At 47.6% G+C, this 24,596-nt stretch overlaps 1 protein-coding gene across 1 annotated transcript in view; it reads left to right on the top strand.

Moving 5' to 3' along the window:
- SNRNP200 (small nuclear ribonucleoprotein U5 subunit 200) overlaps window positions 1-24,596 on the top strand; it is a 468,968-nt gene that overhangs the window by 177,522 nt on the left and 266,850 nt on the right. Inside the window, exons 17-21 of the mRNA XM_085634342.1 lie at window positions 8,095-8,244; window positions 8,723-8,833; window positions 9,085-9,216; window positions 9,325-9,513; window positions 9,625-9,822. Of these exons, the coding sequence (XP_085490468.1) occupies window positions 8,095-8,244; window positions 8,723-8,833; window positions 9,085-9,216; window positions 9,325-9,513; window positions 9,625-9,822 (780 nt within the window). The remainder of the gene's footprint in view (window positions 1-8,094; window positions 8,245-8,722; window positions 8,834-9,084; window positions 9,217-9,324; window positions 9,514-9,624; window positions 9,823-24,596) is intronic.

The raw sequence follows: 24,596 nt of genomic DNA, 5'->3' as shown, positions 1-24,596 counted from the left end.
GAATCTAAATTTAGTTCTTACACGACTAATGGGTCCGCCCTTCGAACCAATGCACAAATGTGAGCTACAGTTTCTCACCTGGAAAACAGCTTTCCTCGTAGCTATCACTTCCCTTAGAAGGGTTGGTGAAATACAAGCGTTCACCATACAGGAACCCTACATACAAATGCATCACAGCAAGGTCATACTTCGCACAAATCCGAAGTTTCTGCCCAAAGTCATTTCCCCCTTCCACCTCAATCAATCAGTGGAATTACCTGTCTTCTTCTCGCAACCCCAATCTGTTGCAGAAAGGGCCTTACACACACTTGATGTAAAAAGGGCGTTACTATACTACATACAAAGAACGCAACCCTTCAGGAAGACTAAACAATTGTTCGTTTCCTTCTCTCCACCACATAAAGGCAACCCCATTTCAAAATCAGGGATAGCTAGGTGGATTGTAAAATGCATACAAATTTGCTATCAAAAGGCAAAGAGAACATTATCTGTTCCCCCTAAAGCCCACTCTACAAGAAAGTTAGGGGCTTCTATGGCTTTTCTAGGGAATATACCCTTAGATGACATCTGCAAGGCAGCCACATGGTCTACACCGCACACCTTCACAAAACACTACTGTGTAGATGTGCATTCCAAGCAGCAAGCTAGGGTGGGCCAGGCTGTACTAAAGACACTTTTTCAAACAGCTGCAACGGATACCGGTGGTCGCCGCTAAGGTTGGGTACTGCTATATAATCTATGCTAAGTGTACAATCTGCAGCTCATATGCCTCGAACGGAATATGCTACTTACCAGTATGCATCTGTTCTTGGCATGTAGAGCTGCAGAGTTGTACACGCCCACCCGCCTCCCCGGCTACCTGTATCCGTTCCAGTACATCTTATTTAGATACAACACATGGGTTTCTCACTGTTATTACTACGCTCCATCATTTCCCTGTTGGCGAAAAACAATCTGAGGATGGAGCCGAAGCCCATGCGCAGTACGGACCGAAGGAGGAGTCACCAAACTCGTGACTTCCAAAGACTGTCCAAGAAGAAAAACAAACTGCAAACATCCGGGCCCAACACCAGATGGCGACCTATGCTAAGTGTACAACTCTGCAGCTCTACATGCCAAGAACAGATGCATACTGGTAAGTAGCATATTCCTTTCTCGTAGCTATCACTTCCCTTAGAAGGGTTGGTGAAATACAAGCGTTCACTATACAGGAACCCTTCCTACAAATACATCACAGCAAGGTCATACTTCGCACAAATCCGAAGTTTCTGCCCAAGGTCATTTCCCCCTTCCACCTCAATCAATCGGTGGAATTACCTGTCTTCTTCTCGCAACCTCAATCTGTTGCAGAGAGGGCCTTACACACACTCGATGTTAAAAGGGCTTTGCTGTACTACATACAAAGAACGCAACCCTTCAGGAAGACTAAACAATTGTTCGCTTCCTTCTCTCCACCACATAAAGGCAACCCCATCTCTAAATCAGGGATAGCTAGGTGGATTGTAAAGTGCATACAAATTTGCTATCAAAAGGCAAAAAGAACATTATCTGTTCCGCCTAAAGCCCACTCTACAAGAAAGTTAGGGGCTTCTATGGCTTTTCTAGGGAATATACCCTTAGATGACATCTGCAAAGCAGCCACATGGTCTACACCGCACACCTTCACAAAACATTACTGTGTAGATGTGCATTCCAAGCAGCAAGCTAGGGTGGGCCAGGCTGTACTAAAGACACTTTTTCAAACCACTGCAACGGATACCGGTGGTCGCCGCTAAGGTTGGGTACTGCTATATAATCTATGCTAAGTGTACAATCTGCAGCTCATATGCCTCGAACGGAATATGCTACTTACCAGTATGCATCTGTTCTTGGCATGTAGAGCTGCAGAGTTGTACACGCCCACCCGCCTCCCCGGCTACCTGTATCTGTTCCAGTACATCTTATTTAGATACAACACACATGGGTTTCTCACTGTTATTACATCGCTCCATCATTTCCCTGTTGGCGAAAAACAATCTGAGGATGGAGCCGAAGCCCATGCGCAGTACGGACCGAAGGAGGAGTCACCGAATTCGTGACTTCCAAAGACTGTCCAAGAAGAAAAACAAACTGCAAACATCCGGGCCCAACACCAGATGGCGATCTATGCTAAGTGTACAACTCTGCAGCTCTACATGCCAAGAACAGATGCATACTGGTAAGTAGCATATTCCATACCGAGTAACAACCGAAGTAAATGGGCCAGTCCTCGTGTGAGGTTACAAATGAAGACAAGGCGGTGCTAATGAGGGACTAACAAGCCTATTAATGAATCAGAAACCAGCATTTATGAAGGACAATGACAAATATGGGCGGAGAATGGGCGGTGCTTAAAGTACATACTCCAATACAGCATGCGTCGCAGAGCAGCGCACGCGCTGCCCAGGCTCGACCTAAAAAAGGGTTTGTAGCATGCCTTTTGCTTACCATTTGTTGACTTGCGTGGCACTTTTTACAGCCTCCTAATTCGTCATGGCAGGCCTAAAATTATTGCTGTTCGTCTCTGTGTAGCAGGGACCAAACACTGGTTGATTCAATTTAAGAAGTGCCCGTCCGCTGTTCCCGACGTGATTGGGATACTATTTTATTCTTTTAACTTTTAGTTCCCTCGAACCGGAGATGTGTGACTGGCTAAAAGGTGCCCAGCAGGACAAACTAAATTGCAAATTTTATTTAACTTTATTTTATTTTGCCAAGTCTTCTTTTCTCACTTTGCACTCATTTTTTCTTTTGTTTTTGCTGTTGGGCGCTGTTCTCAAAAGATGAGGATTATTTAATTGCAAAGCAAAATGTTTTCTTTCTTTTGTATAAATTCTGAAATGATGCTTTAACACATTATCGTGCTGTACACCCCAATCCACCCCACACCAATCCGCCCCACGCTACACCAATCCGCCCCACGCTACACCAATCCGCCCCACGCTACACCAATCCGCCCCACGCTACACCAATCCGCCCCAAGCTACACCAGTCTGCTCCGCTCTACACCAGTCTGCTCCGCTCTACACCAGTCTGCCCCGCTCTACACCAGTCTGCCCCGCTCTACACCAGTCTGCCCCGCTCTACACCAGTCTGCCCCGCTCTACACCAGTCTGCCCCGCTCTACACCAGTCTGCCCCGCTCTACACCAGTCTGCCCCGCTCTACACCAGTCTGCCCCGCTCTACACCAGTCTGCCCCGCTCTACACCAGTCTGCCCCGCTCTACACCAGTCTGCCCCGCTCTACACCAGTCTGCCCCCGCTCTACACCAGTCTGCCCCCGCTCTACACCAGTCTGCCCCCGCTCTACACCAGTCTGCCCCCGCTCTACACCAGTCTGCCCCCGCTCTACACCAGTCTGCCCCCGCTCTACACCAGTCTGCCCCCGCTCTACACCAGTCTGCCCCCGCTCTACACCAGTCTGCCCCCGCTCTACACCAGTCTGCCCCCGCTCTACACCAGTCTGCCCCCGCTCTACACCAGTCTGCCCCCGCTCTACACCATTCCGCCCCGGCTCTACACCATTCCGCCCCGCTCAATCCAATTCACCCCAAACCACTCATCCCAATCAAAACCACCCCAGTCCACCACACCCGAGTTCTCACAAGCCATCCCACTCCAATTTGCCCCACTCCAATCCAAAACAATCGGTCCCACTCCAAAACAAACTGCGGCACTTCAATGTGCCCCACTCCAATCCAAAACAATCTGCCCCACTCAATCCAAAACAATCTGCCCCACTCAATCCAAAACAATCTGCCCCACTCAATCCAAAACAATCTGCCCCACTCAATCCAAAACAATCTGCCCCACTCCAATAAAAAACAGTCTACCCCACTCCAATCCAAAACAATCTACCCCATTCAATCTAAAGCAATCTGCCCCACTCCAATCCATGTCAATCTGCCCCACTCCAATCCATGTCAATCTGCCCCCACTCCAATCCATGTCAATCTGCCCCCACTCCAATCCATGTCAATCTGCCCCCACTCCAATCCATGTCAATCTGCCCCCACTCCAATCCATGTCAATCTGCCCCCACTCCAATCCATGTCAATCTGCCCCCACTCCAATCCATGTCAATCTGCCCCTCTCCAATCCATGTCAATCTGCCCCTCTCCAATCCATGTCAATCTGCCCCACTCCAATCCATGTCAATCTGCCCCACTCCAATCCATGTCAATCTGCCCCACTCCAATCCATGTCAATCTGCCCCAATACACTCCATAGCAATCTGCCCCAATACACTCCATAGCAATCTGCCCTCTCCAATCTGCCCTACTTCAATCCAAAACAATCTGCCCTCTCCAATCTGCCCTACTTCAATCCAAAACAATCTGCCCTACTTCAATCCAATGTTATAGAGAACAGTGGTCCCTATTCAGGAGGAATACAGTGTGATAGATAACCATACACTTAGAATAGAATGTATGTCTTTTGTCCAGCCGGACAAGAATTTATTTTCATAGTATTTTTCAAAAGTAGTATCAAATAAAACATTCAAATGACAAGTGGGCACAGCCGTGACCAACAGAACACAAGACAGAACAATGAACACAGAATTGGCCAAAAGGCAAGCCAAAATGGGTCTGTACAGTTGTTCTCAGTATAGACAGACACAAATTAATCATTTAACACCGTTGCACAATGTGTTATAGCTTGAGTCTAGTGCATAGGGTGTTTGGGTGTCGACGACGTTTCGATGCCACATTAAATATAGGGCATCATCTTCAGGACAAACAAATAATGCACTGCTGTCTTGATAATATATCACAACTTTTTTACAATTCTTTACATACAAAAAAGGAACAAGGGGAGAAAAAGGGGGATAAAAAATGGAAAGGAAGAATTTTAACCACATTTGACACAATACTAGGCATGTTTTCAGCATAACGTTTGTGACTTAGGTGCTTGGAGTTGCGTGAACAATGTGGATTGAATTTCATGCAGAGGTGGTGACATTTCTCTACTCTATGCTGAGTGAGGATTGAAATTCGTGTCGCAGTGACGACGTTAAAAAGGAGTTGGTTGAATTGATGCTGATTTATGGTGCCTAGTACAGCTTCGTCATGAAATGGTGAATTATTGCAGTGTTTCAACGGAGAAGAGACAAGTGAGTATGATAAAAACCAGTCTGCATATTAAAGGACGACGAACCGGCGCAGTGCCTGATTATGAGCAAGGTGTTTCCAGTGATTCAGGAGGAACAAAAAAACGGCGCGGTGCGAAGGTGAATGAAATATTTTCATGGGTAAACCCAGAAGGCAGTGGGGACTTTACCTAAGGTGGCAGAGAGTCAACGGTTCATTATAGGCGCAGGAGCGCTCAACATCTGGGCTTTGGGGGTTGCTGACACCAGCGGGATCTAAATGAACAAAAGGCAGAGGTGGAGGTGTCTAAGTTTAAGAAGGGGTGGAGTTGACACGGAAATTGAGTATAAAACAGAATAATTTAATTACCAATTCTGTTTGCTTTATGGCAGAAAGTCCTGTTGGGTGCTGTCTGCCAGCTGTTGGAGAATGCACGATCGCATTACCTGGAAGCAGAGAGGGGTAAGAATGGGTTAGGCGTGAACCCGCCATGTTAAAGAGGTGGTGTCCAAGGGATCTAGCCGTGCTACTTACTTCAGTGAGCGTGGGCAGTATCGCCGCATCTGCTTCGGAGTTTCAATGGAGACTGCCGGTTTGCCGAGGCAGAGCTAGTTATGGCATACTATCGGCAGAAAGTGATGAAGGACTGGTTAAAGCACACTATCGGCCGAAAGCGAAGAAGGACTAAAATGATAGAAAGGAGGCGGACATTTTAAGGTGGTGTGGGAAGGACTGGTTAAGGCACACAATTGGCAGAAAGTGAATAAGGACTAAAATGATGAAAAGGAGGCGGCCATTTTAAGGTGGTGTGGGTTGCCCAGGAAAGGTGCAGAGTAAGTGACTCATAGTGTGATTACACGAGCACGTGCATACAGAGTGGCAGTGTTTGTGACTTGAATACACGTTGAAAGAGACATCTTTTTAGAAAAACGGGGACATCTTTATAAAAGGGAGGTCCAGTCTTCAAGGCGATTGAGGCCACTGTGAATGCTATTGGTTCTCAGAATCCAATGGAGCTCTTCCTTGTTGAGTATTTGAGAAATGTCTGCCCCTCTTGGGGGTGGTTTGATCACTGTGATAATTGTCCATTTGAGATCATTCTCAGTATGTCCATTGTCCGTAAAGTGCTCCACTAGGGGTGCATTAGCCGTTTTACACCGGATTCTACTGCGATGCTGTCCGATCCTGAGCTTGATTTTCTGGCTTGTCTGGCCCACGTAGAACATTTTGCAGGGACAGAAAATTGCATACACAACATTTGTTGAATTACAGTTAGAAAAATATTTTCTCTCATATTTGATTGCTCCGTGCTCAAAGTTTTTGCCTTCAACAGTGTAATCACAACATATGCAGCTCCCACATTTCACATGACCTGTAAGAGTCGGTAACCCCCATGCATCGTTGATAGTTGTTTTTTGGGGGGGTTTTGGCAGGGCTGCCCGGACTAGATGATCTTTAATGTTTTTTGCCCGTTTAAAGGCGAACAGTGGGCATTCAAGGTTTAGTTGGCCGGCATTTAACACGGGCCAATGCTTGAGTATACTCTTTTTGATTGCATGTGATGCTGGTGAAAAAGTGGTGACACAAATTAAGCGTTCCTGCGTTTTCTTAGGTTTAGGTTCTAGGAGGGTTTCCCTAGGGCAATACCAGGCGCGTTTGAGGGAATGGCGCACTAATTTTCATTCCACATTGTTCACGCAACTCCAAGCACCTAAGTCACAAACGTTATGCTGAAAACATGCCTAGTATTGTGTCAAATGTGGTTAAAATTCTTCCTTTCCATTTTTTATCCCCCTTTTTCTCCCCTTGTTCCTTTTTTGTATGTAAAGAATTGTAAAAAAGTTGTGATATATTATCAAGACAGCAGTGCATTATTTGTTTGTCCTGAAGATGATGCCTTATATTTAATGTGGCATCGAAACGTCGTCGACACCCAAACACCCTATGCACTAGACTCAAGCTATAACACATTGTGCAACGGTGATGATTAATTTGTGTCTGTCTATACTGAGAACAACTGTACAGACCCATTTTGGCTTGCCTTTTGGCCAATTCTGTGTTCATTGTTCTGTCTTGTGTTCTGTTGGTCACGGCTGTGCCCACTTGTCATTTGAATGTTTTATTTGATACTACTTTTGAAAAATACTATGAAAATAAATTCTTGTCCGGCTGGACAAAAGACATACATTCTATTCTAAGTGTATGGTTATCTATCACACTGTATTCCTCCTGAATAGGGACCACTGTTCTCTATAACATGAAATTGCCCAAGGTCCCTGTCTCAATTCCTTTGGGTTCCGTTGTTCTGTAAAATACTACTTCAATCCAAAACAATCTGCCCTACTTCAATCCAAAACAGTCTGCTCTACTCCAATCTACTCCAATTCAATCCAAAACAATCTGCCCACTCCAATCCACCCCACCCCACCCCACTCGAATCCAAAACAATCTGCCAACTCCAGTCCAAAACAATCTGCCTTACTCCAATACTAAACAATCTGCCTCACTCCAATACAAAACAATCTTCTCCAATTCAACACAAAACAATCTGTCCACTCCAGTCCAAAACAATCTGCCTTACTCCAATACACCCCACTCAATGCAATCCATCCAGCCCACCACACTCCAATCCACCACACCACAATCCCCTCCAGTCCAGGTCAGTCCACCCACCTCCACTCCGCTCTAGTTTACCCCACTCTAAACCACACTGAACTGCAGTCACACTGGTGTACAACATGACAAAAATACAGTGCCAAAGCCAATAGTGCTTGTGTAGATGAGACCTATTGGCTTTGCCAATACTTGTTTTGAATTGAAATCTGTTTTCTATCTGTTTATCTGTTCACCATATTGGATTAAAATGCTTTCTTGAGATCCAATATCTAAACCCATTTTGGTACTCATTTGGTAGCTCATGTTGATGTGCGTTGTGTGATTAATTTATTTCTCATTTGGTATCTGCAACTTGCGCTATCTTTCACAGGTTTTGGTATTTGTTCACTCAAGGAAAGAGACCGGGAAGACTGCACGTGCCATTAGAGACATGTGTTTGGAAAAGGATACCTTGGGTCTTTTCCTAAGAGAGGGCTCAGCTTCCACAGAGGTCTTAAGAACGGAAGCAGAGCAGTGCAAGGTAGGCGCATTGAGCAGCAACATGTGAATATGCTCAAGAAAAAGCAGTGGTGAGGGTAGAAGTCAGTCGCATGTTCTTTTTGTGGGCTGTGAACAGGGATTGGCTTAATTTGGGTCAAGCAGCCTTCTCCCTTTTCTTGTAGAAATAGCCAGGCTTTGGCTCTAAATGGTGGATAGTATTTGCTCTTCCTCTACTTATACCCCCTGAGCCATGTATCACTGTGAGGATTGACTAGCAGAAAAAGGGTAGCTTATCTGGACATTGGCTATACCACTGTTAGGGGGCAGACAAACTGTCCTGGTGGTGCAAGAGCAGCTCCACTAGGTGCAGCTACCCCAGCCCTATTTGTTCTGTTATGGGGGGAAGCCAGCAGTAAGATGCTGCACCCCAAGCACTGCCATTTGTAGCCCCATGTTTGTCTCTTAGATTGTGCTGTTTTGGTATGTTTGACTACAGTCCTGCCTTTGCTATCCAACAGAACCTGGAACTCAGAGACCTGCTGCCTTACAGTTTTGCCATTCACCATGCTGGCATGACTAGAGTGGACCGAACACTTGTAGAGGATCTTTTTGCTGACAAGCACATTCAGGTAAGCAATGGGACTTGAACGCTGCTGGCATTTGTATAATTCTTACACTGCTCAGGTTTTTTGTTTTGTGTTACTATACACACAGTGCACAGTACTCTTGCACCTCGAGTCATCAAAGGCTTATGTACAAATATATAGTGCTTTGTTCATACGCTGCTTTCATGCTCTTGAACTCACTGCACTCACAGATGCATGCCATGCGCACTAGGTCTCGAAGAGCAGATTTTCAACTTTGTTTGACTTTTATTCAGGTCCTGGTCTCCACGGCAACACTGGCTTGGGGTGTGAACCTACCAGCTCACACTGTCATTATTAAAGGGACACAGGTATACAGCCCAGAAAAAGGCCGCTGGACTGAACTTGGAGCACTGGATATTCTACAGGTAAAGCATGCTCAGGCTGCCAGCTATCAAATTCACTGTGTGCCCCTACATCTGTTCTGTGATGGTCCTTGTTTCATCATATAATTGTATGTGTTTTGTTATGCACAGATGTTGGGGCGTGCCGGGCGACCGCAGTATGACACTAAAGGAGAGGGCATTCTGATCACTTCACATGGAGAGCTGCAATATTACCTCTCACTGCTGAATCAGCAGCTACCCATTGAGAGTCAGGTGATCTCACGGCTGCCAGATATGCTGAATGCGGAGGTGGTATTGGGAAATGTCCAGAATGCGAAGGTAAGTAATGAATTTAGACGATGGGGAGGAGGGCACTTCGGTGAGTCATTTTGCAACTGATCTTAAACTCTTAGATTTTCTTTTAACACCCTTTTACCCCACTTCTGTTAGGATGCTGTGAACTGGCTGGGCTATACCTATCTGTACATCCGGATGCTGCGCTCACCCACGTTGTACGGTATTTCCCATGATGATCTAAAGGAAGACCCCCTGTTGGACCAGCGACGGCTCGATCTTGTCCACACAGCTGCACTCATGTTGGACAAGAACAACCTGATCAAATATGAGAAGAAGACTGGAAACTTTCAGGTATGCAGGCACTGGGTGGGACCCACTACTACTTTTGATGGGATGAGGGACCTTGGAAGTACATTGAAATAGGGGAACTAGGTCCTCAGAGTGGAATTTTGTTCAAACTAGAGCTTTGGAACATCTGCATTCAACTTTGCTACTTCCTAAATTAACATGTTATTGAACATATCCTATCATTAGGCATCTTCTCCTTTAGTGGGAGGAAACTGACAAATTAACAGGAAACACATTTAGCCTTATTACCTATGTTAGTCTTCTATATTCATGTCTCTTACCCTAACTCTCTCTATGTCCCAGTTTAAACGTCTTCCTACCTGGGTGACCATGTCAACCTGTGCTTGTATTGCCTCACCAGTAGGCTTTTTACCCTCAATGGCTATGAAACCTTGCCGCATTTTGGTACCCCTGCCCAGCTAACTGTGCAATGAGTGGTACTGTTGCCACAGTCCTTTAGTTAGGTGTCTGTCAATAGTCTTGATTCTGCTAAGATTCTTATTCCCTGATAGTAGGAATTAAGATCTAAGTTCAGAATGTGATCATTCAGTGTTCCTGTGTTGGAACAAGACCAAGTTAAAGTTAATCTGGTAGTCCAGTGAAGCAATAGGGTTAATATCCTTTAACTGTTTATGCCTTGTTCTTGCCTACTGTAGGAAATTAAGTTTCTGTTGCAGTACCCCCCTACTTTCCTCCTGACTCTGATGCAACTTTGACTGAATGTGTACTGAATTCCTGCTAACCAAGTTCCCAGTGCCTGTATTCTTTCTCAAAATTGTGCCATTGTGTTCCCAGTTGGCACACATATGAGCCCCTTGTAAAAGGTACGAGTGGTACCAAGGGCCTTTTGACCAGAAAGTGTCGTTGAGGGCTGCAGCATGTATTGTGCAACCCTCAGAGACCCCTTATCAAACATACACACTGCCATTGCAGACTGAGTGTTTTGGTGCAGCTTAAATTGAATAGTCGACATGGCACTGTGCCATGCCTACAAAACACTGCCTTGTGGCATAGGTAAGTCACCCCTCTATCAGGCCTTATAGCCCTAAGACAGGGTGCACTATACCACGGTTGAGGGCATAGCTCAGGGCTCTCAAAATGATAAAAATGGTACTAGACCTGCAGGTCTAGTAACTTGAATAATCTACTTGACCTAACTATAATGTACTTGACCCGTGAACTGGTCTCACATTTTCTGATCCTAGGCAAATATTTTGTTTTATGTAGCCGCCTTTTTTCTTAATTTTGCAGCGTGAATCTTTCTGGATTCACTATGCTGTGCATTATTCCGCCATCTAGTGGTTGGGTCCAGAATCGTAGTCTTTCTTTTCATTTTTGTGGCCCTGGTGGGCGTTAACATACCACCATTTGGTGTCCTTCGTGACGTCGACGCGCTTCCTCCGGAAGCTCCCACCTGTGGTCGCCATCTTCAGATTCTTTTTTCCGCCGTTGGGTCTGGATCGTTACCGAAGAGTTCCAGAGTTTTGGAAGAGGAATCCACGCAAAGAGAAGAAAATCATATGAAAGATTTCAGCAACACCAGACTAGAGGTCAGGTAACAGAGACGACGAGGGAGAAGGTTTTCGACTGAGAACTAGACGTTCAATGGAGAATGCGCTCGCAGGGGGCTCCCTGAGTGCTGGGATGGACAAAACACCTTTCAAGTTTTGCACCAATTGCCACCACAAATACGCCCAGAAGGACCAGCATCCAGGCTGCAACCTCTGCCTGCCGCTCGACCACAACAGCGAGGGCTGCAAAGCGTGCTCGGCATCCACACCTAAGACCCTTAGTGTAAGAGAGAGGCAGAGAAGGGCGAATCACACCATGCAGGGGCCACCTCCATCGCTCAGAGACTTGGGCCTCTCCAGTGGAGAGGAAGACAACATCGCCGAAGGACCAGAGGACTGCACGGTCGTCGAGGTCTAGAAGAAGACGTCGAAGGAGGTAAGGGAGTTGTCGACCCCCAGACACTCGAGCGACACTCAAAAGGGTGAAGCTAAAGCCCCGAGTGACACTCGTAGGAGCGAAGCAAAGTCCTCAAAGGGAGCATTGCCGCCGAAACACTCGGCGAAAGCAACAGCAACCAAGGACAAACAGCCCAGCGGATCCTTCGAAAAGGACTCCCAGAAAAGGACACCGGCGCCGAGAAAAGAAGGGCCAACAACTACCTCGACGTCGACGACTTCGAAGCGGAGCGCTCCAACCCTTGAAATGGCAAGGAAGAAGAGGAGGCTCGAGGCCGAAATGGCGAGCATCCTGCAGCGGAAAAGGGACTTCGACGAAAGGATGAGCCAACACACCATTGCGCCAAAGCCCGCGCTCGAAGTCGAAAGAGATGACCAGGACGCAGAACCTCCTAAAACGCCTGAACCGGTCGAGGAACAGGAGGAAGAAGGTTTGTATTATTTCGAGGCCGCAGACGACGATCAGCAGTCCTACCGGGACTCGACGTCCTCGGAGGCTCAAGACTTGGAGTGGCATGACCTTGATGCCGAATCACCAGAAGAAGGGGTAGACACATACCCTTCGAGGCCTTCACCGCCAGACGACATAGGGATCTACAATATGGTCGTCCAAAGGCTGCAGACATATGGGGTGAAATTGGAGGAGGAGAAGCCCAAGGCATGTTTTCTCCTGGAAACTCTATTGCCTCAACAGACCAGGAGCCAGTTCCTACCCATGCTCCCCAGTGTGCTGGACCAAGGAAGGGATGCCGTTAAAGAACCAGCAGTATGCAAAGCAGTGACTCCAAAAACAGAGAAGTATAAGCATTACTCAAAGGACCCTGCATACATCCAGGGCTCAGTGCCAGCCGATTCCATAATTACAGCTACGCCTAGGAAAAGGGCCAATGTGTTCACAAATGCCGGACCACCTCCAGACAAGGAGAGTAGAAGGATGGACCTCACAGGGAGGAAGGTGGAGCGAAATGCGGCAATCCATTGGCGCATCGCAAACTCGAACGCCCTGATCAACAGGCACGCATACCAGCACTGGGAGGAAGTGGGGCAACTCCTAAAACATCTACCAGACCAGTACTAACAAAGAGAGGCTCACCTGGTAGAAAAGGGCAAAAGCATGGCGAATACATGTTTAAAATCGGCCTTGGATGCTGCGGAGACTTCCAGCAGACTAATGATGATAGGAGTGACCGGGAGAAGACACGCATGGTTTAGAATTTCAGGATTCAAGCTAGAGGTACAAAACAACATCCTGAACACACCCTTTAACTCAGAGCTACTGTTTGGCACACCAGTTGACGACAAGTTGACACAGCTCAAAAAGGACGAGACCGCAAGGTCCATGAGAGCGCTGCAGTTCAGAGGGATGAGAAGGGGTACACCCGCAAGAAGGCTAGGTGGTAGGGGAGGCAATGTGCCTACCACACCGCACCAAACGTTCCAACAAGGCTATCAAGGGAACAGCCAAGGCCAGCAGCAGCAGGGAGAGCAGCAGCAGAACTGGCAGTACCAGCCCAGGGGCCAGTCCTTTCGAGGGCGCGGAAACGGACGAGGATAGACACGAGGAGGAGGCCAACAGCCTTCCTCCAAGTGACTTCACCATGAAGCAAACACCCACCCTAACAACACCTCTGGGTGGGCGCAAAGACATAGAGAAAAACAGAAACCTGACGTTCCACAAAAAAACAGTCCCTCGAACATACAACACCAATAGATTTAAAGGACGCGTACTTACACATCCCCATCCACCACAAGCACAAATGTCTACTAAGGTTTGTGATCAACCAAACCCACTACCAGTTCACAGTACTGGCATTCGGACTCAAATCCGCACCAAGGGTGTTTACAAAATGCCTAGCAGCAGTAGCAGCGCACCTACGAAGGCAAGGAATACACGTATATCCCTACCTCAACGACTGGCTCGTAAAGGCAAGTTCATACAGCGACTGCAAAGAACACATCCAGCAGGTCGTACAAACACTGGGCCAACTGGGTTTCTCAATTCATTGGGAAAAATCGTCAACTGAGCCGGAGCAGATCAAAATATTCTTGGGGGCTGAGATCAACACCATACAGGCCAAAGTGTTCCCCAGCAGGAGGAGAACATTGGCGATACTGAAGGAAACACGTCCTTTCCGCAAGGGACAAGTTCTGACAGTGAGGACGGTGAGCAAGATAATGGGAATGATTGTGTCCTGCATCCACCTGGTTCCAAACATTTGACTACACATGAGACCATTCCAGGATTGGATACAGCAACAGTGGTCACAGGTAAAAGGGAGTTGGGAAGATCTAGTGGTTGTCACACAAGCAGTGCATCAGGAAATGGCATGGTGGAACAAAGAAAACATATCACAGGGGAAACCATTCACACAACCAACTCCAACAGTGACCATCACAACGGACGCCTCACAGCTGGGGTGGGGCGCACACATGAACAAACTCAAGGTGAGGGGTCTATGGTCGCAGCAAGATGCGGTCAGACACACCAACTACCTGGAACTAAAGACTGTTCCTAGCCTTAAAAGCATTTCATAAGCAGCTGTACAGAAACATGGTGTTGATCCAAACGGACAACACAACTACCATGTTCTACCTCAACAAGCAGGGTGGACCACAATTGGTAGCACTGTCAGGGCTAGCACAGGAAATATGGGCATGGGCCATTCCACTAAGGATAGACCTACTAGCAATACATCTCCCAGGGAAGGACAGTGTGGAAGCAGACCGACTCAGCAGGCAGACGTTAGCATCCTACGAATGGGAGATCAACCAGCAGGAATTAGAAAAGATATTCCAGAGGTGGGGAGCACCGCAAATAGACCTATTTGCAACACACCAGAATGCAAAATGCCAACACTTCACATCCAGACAACCAGACCATCGGTCACAAGGGAATGCGCTATGGATAAGTTGGTCAAAGACATTTGCATACGCTCTTCCCCCGATACCGCTGATACACAGGGTACTCAACAAATGCAGAATCAGCAACATGACACTAATACTGATAGCACCTCAGTGGGCCAGACAGTCCTGGTTCTCACGGATAGTGGAAATGGCACAAGAACCAGCACACAGGTTCCCAAGAAGAAGGGACCTTCTAACGATGCAGAACGGAAAGGTGCTACGCCCAGAGCGCCTCAGCCTAGCAGCATGGCTCCTGAGGACCTAGAATTTGCACACCTCAAACTACCAGCAAGTACTATGGCAGTACTCAAGGAGGCAAGGAGGCCTACCACAAGAAAGTGCTACATAGCAAAATGGAAAAGGTTCTCCCAATGGTGCCTCAAGGAGAAACTACAACGGAAGATCACAAGGGAATCAACAGTACTAAAATACTTAACGCACCTGCTGAAAAGCAAATTAAGCTACACATCCCTGAGGGTGCACTTAGCAGCGATAGTGGCCTACACAAGAGGGGAAACAGGGAAACGTTTCTTCACCTCCCAAGTTGTGAAAAGATTTCTGGAAGGAGTGAAAAGAATTTCACCCCCAAAGAGGATGCCAGCATAGAACCTCAACATAGTGCTAACTCAATTGATGGAGGCACCCTTTGAACGTATTCACAAGGCTACACTGCACATGCTCACGCTAAAGACAGCCTTCTTAGTGGCTATCACGTCGCTACGAAGAGTAAGTGAGTTGCAAGCGCTAACACTCAAAGAGCCCTACTTACAAATACACAAGAACAGGATTGTAATGAGGATGGACCCACACTTCATGCCAAAGATGGTGTCTCGGTTCCATATTAACCAAACAATCCAAATACAGAGTTTTATCCAAAAACCGACCACAAGAACAGAAAGGGCGCTACACACACTAGACGCCAGAAGGGCTGTAATGCACTACATAGAAAGGACCAAGGAGTGCAGAAAAACAAAACAGTTCTTTCTCTCCTTTGCCAGCAGTTTTCTGGGACGACCAGTCACCAAAAATACGATTGCATGGTGGATTACACAAGCAATTCAACTCTGCCACAAGCAGGCAGGACAACAGTTACAAGGAGCAGCTAAAGCTCACTCAACAAGGAAGAAAGGATCAACAAATGCGTTTCTAGCAAACACACCTATTCAAGACATTTGCCAAGCTGCAACATGGTCTTCAGTGCATACATTCACTAAGCACTACTGTGTGGATATTCAAATGTACAAGGAAGCGCAAGTGAGACAGAAGGTCTTACAACACATTTTTAATAACCAATGTTCATCTTCCACCCAACCACCATAATAAGGACAATCCGCTACTAAGTCTATGCACAGCATAGTGAGTCCAGAAAGATTCACGCTGCAAAACGTATAGTTTACCTGTCGGTGTAGTTTTGCAGCTTGAAGACTTTCTGGATTCACTAGCGATCCCACCCTCCTCCGCCAGAAGGATGAGACAGGAGGAAAAGGATTAAAACAGGAAAAAGACTTTAAAGGTTAGCAGAAGAGAAAGCGTAACACAAAACAAGAAAAAAAAATCCAAAGATGGCGACCAAAGGTCGGTTCTTCCGGAGGAAGCGCGTCGACGTCACGAAGGACACCTCATGGTGATATGTCGACGCCCACCTGGGCCACACACAAAAAAAAAAAGTACGATTCCAGACCCAACCACTAGATGGCGGAATAATGCACAGCATAGTGAATCCATAAAGTCTTCAAGCTGGAAAAGCACACCGACAGGTAAGAAACTATACGTTCTCACATAAAAGAGCACCTTCACATATGCAAGTTCACTATTTCTGCTGTAGAAAAAAACTTTTTATTTACTAGACTAAAGGTTTGATCCATGTATAATAAGAATTGAGCCCACATATAAGATACACATGATCACTGGCTTGTCTTTTAGTTCACTAATAGCATTGTCATCTGGACAGGAGAAGGAATATTTCCCAGTTCCTGTTTAAAAACTCGCTTTTCAAAAATATATGTTCGAGGCATATGAGCTGCAGATTGTACACTTTGCATAGATCGCCATCTGGTGTTGGGCCCGGATGTTTGCAGTTTGTTTTTGTTCTTGGACAGTCTTTGGAAGTCACGAGTTCGGTGACTCCTCCTTCGGTCCGTACTGCGCATGGGCTTTGGCTCCATCCTCAGATAGTTTTTTTCCGCCATCGGGCTCGGATGTGATACTTCGTGCTCCGGCTTCGAACTTTCCCGGTTCCAGCCTCGACTGAAAATCCTCGTTCATCGAGATTCTTCATCTCTCGTAGAGGCACTTTTTCGATTCCACACATCGGCACCGGCCTTCGGGCCCTCTTCGACTCCGGTCCCGGCCGATGGAAAGGACTCCGTTCAAAAAGTGCCCAAAATGTGGGTCTAAATTTCCCCACACTGACCTCCATCAGGCGTGTAACCTTTGCTTCTCTCCAGAACACGAGGCCAGAGACTGCCCCGCCTGCAAGTCTTTTCGATCAAAAAAGACCATCCGGGATCGAAGAGCTCGACGCACCATGGCGCACTCATCGACCTCGGCTCCACCGGACATCTTCGGAGACGACACCGGAGCTTCGGGGCAACAACACACCGAGCAGGAGGAAGACATCGTCAGCGCTTCTGAGGCCGACGACTCCGACCTGGAGGACATCACACCGGCGCAGAGGGTCGTGAGTACTCTACCCCCTCCCACCCCCGCGCCCATATCCAAAGAGACTCCGGTTACACCTTCGCCTCCGGGCCTAGGGAAAACCAGACATGCAGCTTCTATCACCCCACCTTCGGGCCCGGTGTCGAAGCATCACAAGTCTCACGGCAGCTCGGGCTCGAGCCAGCCTACTCCTGGTGCCGATTAACACCGTTCGGCACCGAAGAAAGTGACACCCAGCTCGACTCCGAAGCCACCGGTGCCGAAGCCTGGACTCTCGGTGCCGACGAAACACAAGCATAAATCCCTCGGCACCGACGCTCCCGCGTCGAAGCCTACCTCGACGCCGAAAAAACCGGAGGTTCCAAAAAAGCATGGCGCAGAGAAACCACCCAAGTCCTCGGCTCCGAAAACATCGGCGCCAGCGGACGATTCGGCGCCAACGGAACTATTTACACCTGATCCTTCTCAAAAAACCTTATCAAAGGATCCAAAGACTGGGCTATTGATTTTGTCTATCAAGAAACGACGTCTTGACACACCAGCTCCTCCTCCACCGCCGAAACGGAAGGACTCTGCCACATCTCCTCTCAGAGTGCCCTCCCCACCACCTCCTACACCTCCTCCACCTCTTCCACCTCCTCTCCCTCCCAGGTCTCCGCCACCCTTGCCTCATCACTCCCCAACCCCATCCCCAGAACCGGATTACGGGGATCCAGATTATGATCCAGCGGACGCCCCGATGGACCCCACACCCCCAGGGACCCCAGACCCATGGGAGGATTACCAAAACCCTGACATACTAGATGTGCCTCAAGATGACCTCTACCCATCCAGGCCATCTCCCCCGGAGGACTCACTAGGGTTTCACCACTTAGTGCAGCGAGCAGCACACTATCATGGGGTGGAACTACATAGCGAACCAGTGGAAGAAGACTTCTTACTGGATACATTTGATATTCAGGATAAATCCACAGCCATATTGCCCATGCTTAAGGGTGTTACCAAACATGCTGCAGAGGTGTTCAAAGACCCTGTCAGGGCCAGGGTCTTAAACCCCAGGATAGAAAAAAAGTACAAAGCAGCCCCCACAGATCCTGCATACATTAAAGGCCCTGCTCCTTTAGATTCCCTGGTTGTGTCCACAGCTAGAAAGCGGTCCAACTCCCAGTCCTCAGGTGAGGCTCCACCGCCAGATAAGGAATCAAAACTCCTAGATGCGTCTGGTAAACGCACTGCCTCGCAAGCCGCAAACATCTGGCGCATTGCGAATACACAGGCGCTACTTGCGCGTTATGACAGAGCACACTACGATGAGCTTGAGGCTCTTATGCAACACCTCCCGGAGAAACATAAACGTAAAGCTCATGACCTAATACAAGAGGGAAAGCTCATTACTAACACCTCCATTAAATGTGCCCTCGATGCAGCGGACACTGCTTCTAGAGCTATAAATACTAGTGTCCTGCTTCGCCGTCATGCCTGGCTCAGGATCTCAGGGTTTAAGCCAGAAGTCCAGGCATCCATACTAAATCACCCCTTTGACCAACAACACCTATTTGGGCCAAAGGTGGACGAAGCATTAGAAAAAATGAAAAAGGACACAGACACAGCAAAGTCTATGGGGGCATTACAATCCCAGACCCCCAGACGCTCCTTTCGACGTTCGTCCTTTCGTAGCACAGGCAGAGGTTACTCCACCGATAGTGTCTCTACCTCCTACAAGTCCCCTCTTCAAAATACCTTCTCAAAGGGCTACCTAAGAGGTGGATACAGGGGCAACAACAATAAGGGCAGGGGCAAAACCAACACCACCCGTTCTGCCACACCGCCCACACAATGACTTCCCCTCGCTCCCCCCAGACCATCCCACTCCGGTCGGGGGCAGACTACAAAACTTTATTCACGCCTGGAGTCCATAACATCGGACAAATGGGTGACCCAAATTATTCGGTCAGGGTACTGTCTCGAGCTAACATCTACCCCACCCAATATCCCACCAAGGCACCGTCCAATGTCACAGGAACATTCCACACTGCTCAAACAGGAGGTGATCTCCCTCCTCCAAAAACACGCTATAGAGCAAGTCCCCGTCAATCAGCAAAATTTGGGGGTCTACTCTCTGTATTTTCTAATACCGAAAAAAGACGGGACCCTGCGGCCTATTCTGGACCTCCGGCCTCTAAATGCATACATACATTCGGACCATTTCCACATGGTCACCCTACAACAAGTCCTCCCACTCCTCTGTCAGGGAGACTTTCTCACTACCTTGGATTTGAAAGACGCATACTTTCATATTCCAATACACCCTTCTCACAGGAAGTACCTCAGGTTTGTGGTGGACGGTCAGCATTACCAATTCACGGTTCTCCCCTTCGGGGTCACCACTGCACCACGGGTGTTTATCAAATGCCTAGCGGTAGTAGCAGCACACCTCAGACGTCAACATATTCACGTCTTCCCTTACTTAGACGACTGTCTGATAAAAGCCGCGTCCCACGACCAATGTGTGCAACATACAAACAGCACCATCCAACTGCTCCACCAGCTAGGCTTCACGGTGAACTACCAAAAGTCCCACCTCATACCATCTCACACAAAGCAATATCTCGGGGCCACTATAGACACCTCCAAGGGTATAGCCTATCCCAATTCAGCCAGGATCGCAAGCATACAAGCCTTGCGCCAAACGTTCATTGCTCAGCACTCTCTCCCAGCAAGAGTGTTCATGAAGCTAATAGGGATGATGGCATCTTGCATGTTCATAGTGCCCCATGCAAGACTCCACATGCGTCCACTCCAAGAGTGCCTAGCACGACAGTGGAACCAGGCCCAGGGACAGCTGACGGATCTGGTGTTGGTGGACGGCCGCACCCATCACTCTCTGCAGTGGTGGAACACCACAAACCTTTCCAAAGGGCGGCCGTTCCTGGACCCGGTTCCTCAGGTGATTCTAACAGCGGACGCATCGCTCTCCGGCTGGGGAGCGCACCTCCTACACCTCACAATGCAAGGTCTATGGACGCCACAGCAAAAATCGCTCCACATCAACCATCTGGAGCTATTGGCGATCTTTCTAGCCCTAAAATCCTTTCAGAAACAGATTTCAGCCAAAGCAGTCCTCATTCGCACAGACAATATGACTGCAATGTATTATATCCAAAAACAGGGGGGGGGGACACACTCTCCCCAGCTCTCCCGCTTAGCACAGAGCATATGGAGATGGGCAATTCCACAAAACATCTTTCTCCTGGCACAGCACGTCCCAGGCATACAAAACACCATGGCAGATCTGCTCAGCAGACAAACGCAACAAATACACGAATGGGAACTGCATCCACAAGTTCTTCGCCCATTCTTCCGCAAGTGGGGGCATCCTCAGATAGACCTCTTCGCCACCCACCAAAACAAAAAATGCCCAAGCTTCGCCGCCAGATACCCACACCCATTGTCCAAAGGCAATGCGATATGGATGAACTGGTCAGGCAAATTTGCATACGCCTTTCCACCTCTCCCACTAATTCCATTAGTGGTCAGGAAACTACAACAGCACTCCCTCACACTCATTCTGGTAGCCCCAACATGGGCCAGGCAGCCGTGGTACACCACACTATTACAGCTATCAGTGGTACCACATCAAAAACTGCACCTGTCCCCATGCCTCCTAACTCAGAACCATGGAGAAATTAGACACCCGGACCCAGCTCAGCTCAACCTTGCGATCTGGCTCCTGAAATCTTAGAATTTGGGTACCTTAACCTTCCCCCTGACTGCATGAATATTATCAAGTAAGCCAGACGTCCTACCACTCGAGCATGCTATGCCGCAAAGTGGAAGAGATTTGTTGTTTACTTCCGTAACAATACAATCAACCCTTTAGATGCATCCATACAACACATTATATGCTATCTACTCCATCTTCAAAGGTGTAACCTGGCATATTCTTCCATACGCCTACACCTAGCAGCGATTGCTGCTTACCTGCAAAACAGACAGCATTTATCACTGTTCAGAGTGCCCGCTATTAAAGCCTTTATGGAAGGCCTTAAACGCATAATTCCACCCAGGGCACCACCTTCTCCTGTATGGAATCTAAATGTAGTTCTTACAAGGCTAATGGGTCCGCCCTTCAAACCACTGCATAAATGTGAGCTACAGTTCCTCACCTGGAAAACAGCTTTTCTCGTAGCTATTACTTCCCTTAGAAGGGTTAGTGAAATACAAGCGTTCACTATACAGGAACCCTTCTTACAAATACATCACAGCAAAGTGATACTTCGTACGAATCCAAAATTTCTGCCCAAGGTCATTTCCCCTTTCCATCTCAATCAATTGGTGGAATTACCTGTTTTTTTCTCGCAACCTCAATCTGTTGCGGAAAGGGCTCTACATACACTTGATGTTAAGAGGGCTTTACTGTACTACATACAAAGAACGCAACCTTTCAGGAAGACTAAACAATTGTTTGTCTCCTTCTCTCCACCGCATAAAGGCAACCCCATCTCTAAATCAGGGATAGCTAGGTGGATTGTAAAGTGCATACAAATTTGCTATCACAAGGCAAAAAGAACATTATCTGTTCCACCTAAAGCCCACTCTACAAGAAAGTTAGGGGCTTCTATGGCTTTTCTAGGGAACATACCCTTAGATGACATCTGCAAAGCAGCCACATGGTCAACACCGCACACCTTCACAAAACATTACTGTGTAGACGTGCACTCCAAGCAACAAGCTAGTGTGGGCCAGGCTGTACTAAAGACACTATTTCAAACCGCTGCAACGGATACCGGTGGTCGCCGCTAGGGCTGGGTACTGCTCTATAATCTATGCAAAGTGTACAATCTGCAGCTCATATGCCTCGAACGGAATATGCTACTTACCAGTATGTATCTGTTCTTGGCATGTAGAGCTGCAGAGTTGTACACGCCCACCCGCCTCCCCGGCTACCTGTATCCGTTCCAGTCTATCTTATTTAGATACAACACACATGGGTTTCTCACTGTTATCACTACGCTCCATCATTTCCCTGCTGGCGAAAAACAATCTGAGGATGGAGCCGAAGCCCATGCGCAGTACGGACCGAAGGAGGAGTCACCGAACTCGTGACTTCCAAAGACTGTCCAAGAACAAAAACAAACTGCAAACATTCGGGCCCAACACCAGATGGCGATCTATGCAAAGTGTACAACTCTGCAGCTCTACATGCCAAGAACAGATGCATACTGGTAAGTAGCATATTCCTACTAAAGCATAATGTAGTAGTACACTGTCATTTACAGACAGCACATTTTCCATTGAAACAGCCACAGAACTTTCCCCCTAAAATTAGATTTTACTGATGAAACTATATAGCGCGTAAACGTTTGGAAATTGGGTTTCAGCAAAAATATTAAAAATTTGCACGTTGCCAAGTAAAGTGTTCTGATTTGTTTAGATCCTATAAAAATCTTTTTTTCACCATAGAATTACAAAAATGCATCTTCATAACTAGTGAAATATATTTGAAATTTTTGAGCAGTTCACTTATTAGCGATTTCAGTGTTGTGTTAGAAAAAAAGTGTGAAATCTTACAGCCTTTCATTTCGCATGATTTTCACAGTGTGATTGTCACACAGTTCACTTTACAAAATCTTCTAACTTCAGTCACAAAAAGAGAAGTAAATGTAGGAAGACAAACTGACTTTTGACTTCTGCCTCTGAGAGCAAATATGACAAGATAACAAGATTTAAAGGCATCTCTATTGCTCATTCACTTTGTGAGCAAGCAGAACACCTATTGCCAGCTCGCCAGAATGGGCGAATAGACCCTACAAATAGCTCTTCCTGATTAAATCTGGCTTGCCATTGCGAGTGGATTTTTCTGGCACCGATAGCTGCATGAGCAATATATCCCTACAGTGTCTAAGTCTGTTCTCAGACATTGTAAGTGCAGTGAAGCCATTTTAGGTACATGAGCTGGTACTTTATCACTAAGAACTCCACAGCTCCATGATGGCTTTACTGAATGCTAGGGAGTTTGGTATCAAACTTCTTAGCATAAAAACCCCACACTGATGCCAGTGTTGTTTTTATTATAAAATGCACTCAGAGGGCATCTTCGAGATGCCCCCTGAAAAACGACCAACTTCTTAGTGTGTGGTTGTCCAGTCTCTACCAGCATGACACTTCCAGACATGTTTCTAACCCCCTGAGGCGGGAGCCTTGTACTCTCGTGGGTCAGAAACAAAACCTATTCTGGGTGGAGGTGCTTCACACCTACACCCAAGCAGGAACAGCATTCAAAGGTGGTGAGCCTCAAAGGCTTCCTGCCCTTTGTTATGCTAGCCAGGGCCTCTCCAGCTAGAAGAGATGCCACCCCCTGACCAAGCCCCACTTTTGGTTGCAAGGTCGGCTGCAAAATTAGTAAGCAGGGTACCACTAAAGTGTCCCGAGCTGAAGTGACCCCCTCCTTAGAAAATCCTCCATATTGGATGTAAGAATTATAGCCAATAGGATTAAGGAATGTCCCCTCCTCAAAGGGACATACTAAGGGTGTAGTCATCGTAAAGATAAGTTGCCCCATTGGCTACTACTTGCCACTACCCTTAATGCCCCTAAATTGAGTATTTAGGGGCAACCCTGAACTTTGAGCCTCAGATTCTTGGTGACCTAAAGAAGAAGAGTATCAAAGAGACAGTCAGCAGTGAAGGCTCCAGACGACAACTGACTTGGCCCCATCCATACCAGCCTATCTGCAGCCCTTGAAGAAACCTGCTCTGAGCAGTGACTCTTTCTCCAGGACTAGCGACCTCTAGAACTCTAGGAGGACTGCCTGCCTTCCCTAAAGACCAAGAACTCCCAGGGACAGCGACCCTGTCCACAAAGAAACCAACACCAAGGACTTCCTTGCCTATTGGAACCGTGATTTCTGCCCACTCTGCACCGGACGCTCACGGGGGGAGTCGGAATGGCCCACCGGTCCATTGAAGTCTTCCCAGCGATCCTGACCTCTAATCCATCAGTGGATGACCTCTCCTGGACTCCACGAAGAAGACTGCAGCTTCAGATGGGGTCCCCTCCGACCTGCTCAGGTGAAGATTTCCAGACGTCTAAAGGCACCCCTGCATACTCAGCCCTTTAACCTTCAGGATCCCAGCCAATGGTGCCCCTGCGTCCACTGGCATCTCAACTTACCTGCCCAGTCATTGGTCACCTTTGGCCAGCCTCCTGGTCCGAGCCTGCAGCCTCTTAGTGAAACAGAGTTCC

The sequence above is a fragment of the Triturus cristatus genome, chromosome 11 (genome assembly GCF_964204655.1).
Source record: "Triturus cristatus chromosome 11, aTriCri1.1, whole genome shotgun sequence".
In the NCBI taxonomy this organism is placed as follows: Eukaryota; Metazoa; Chordata; class Amphibia; order Caudata; family Salamandridae; genus Triturus; species Triturus cristatus.
Note: the sequence above shows the minus strand (reverse complement) of the source record. Positions and strands in the feature narration are given on the sequence as shown.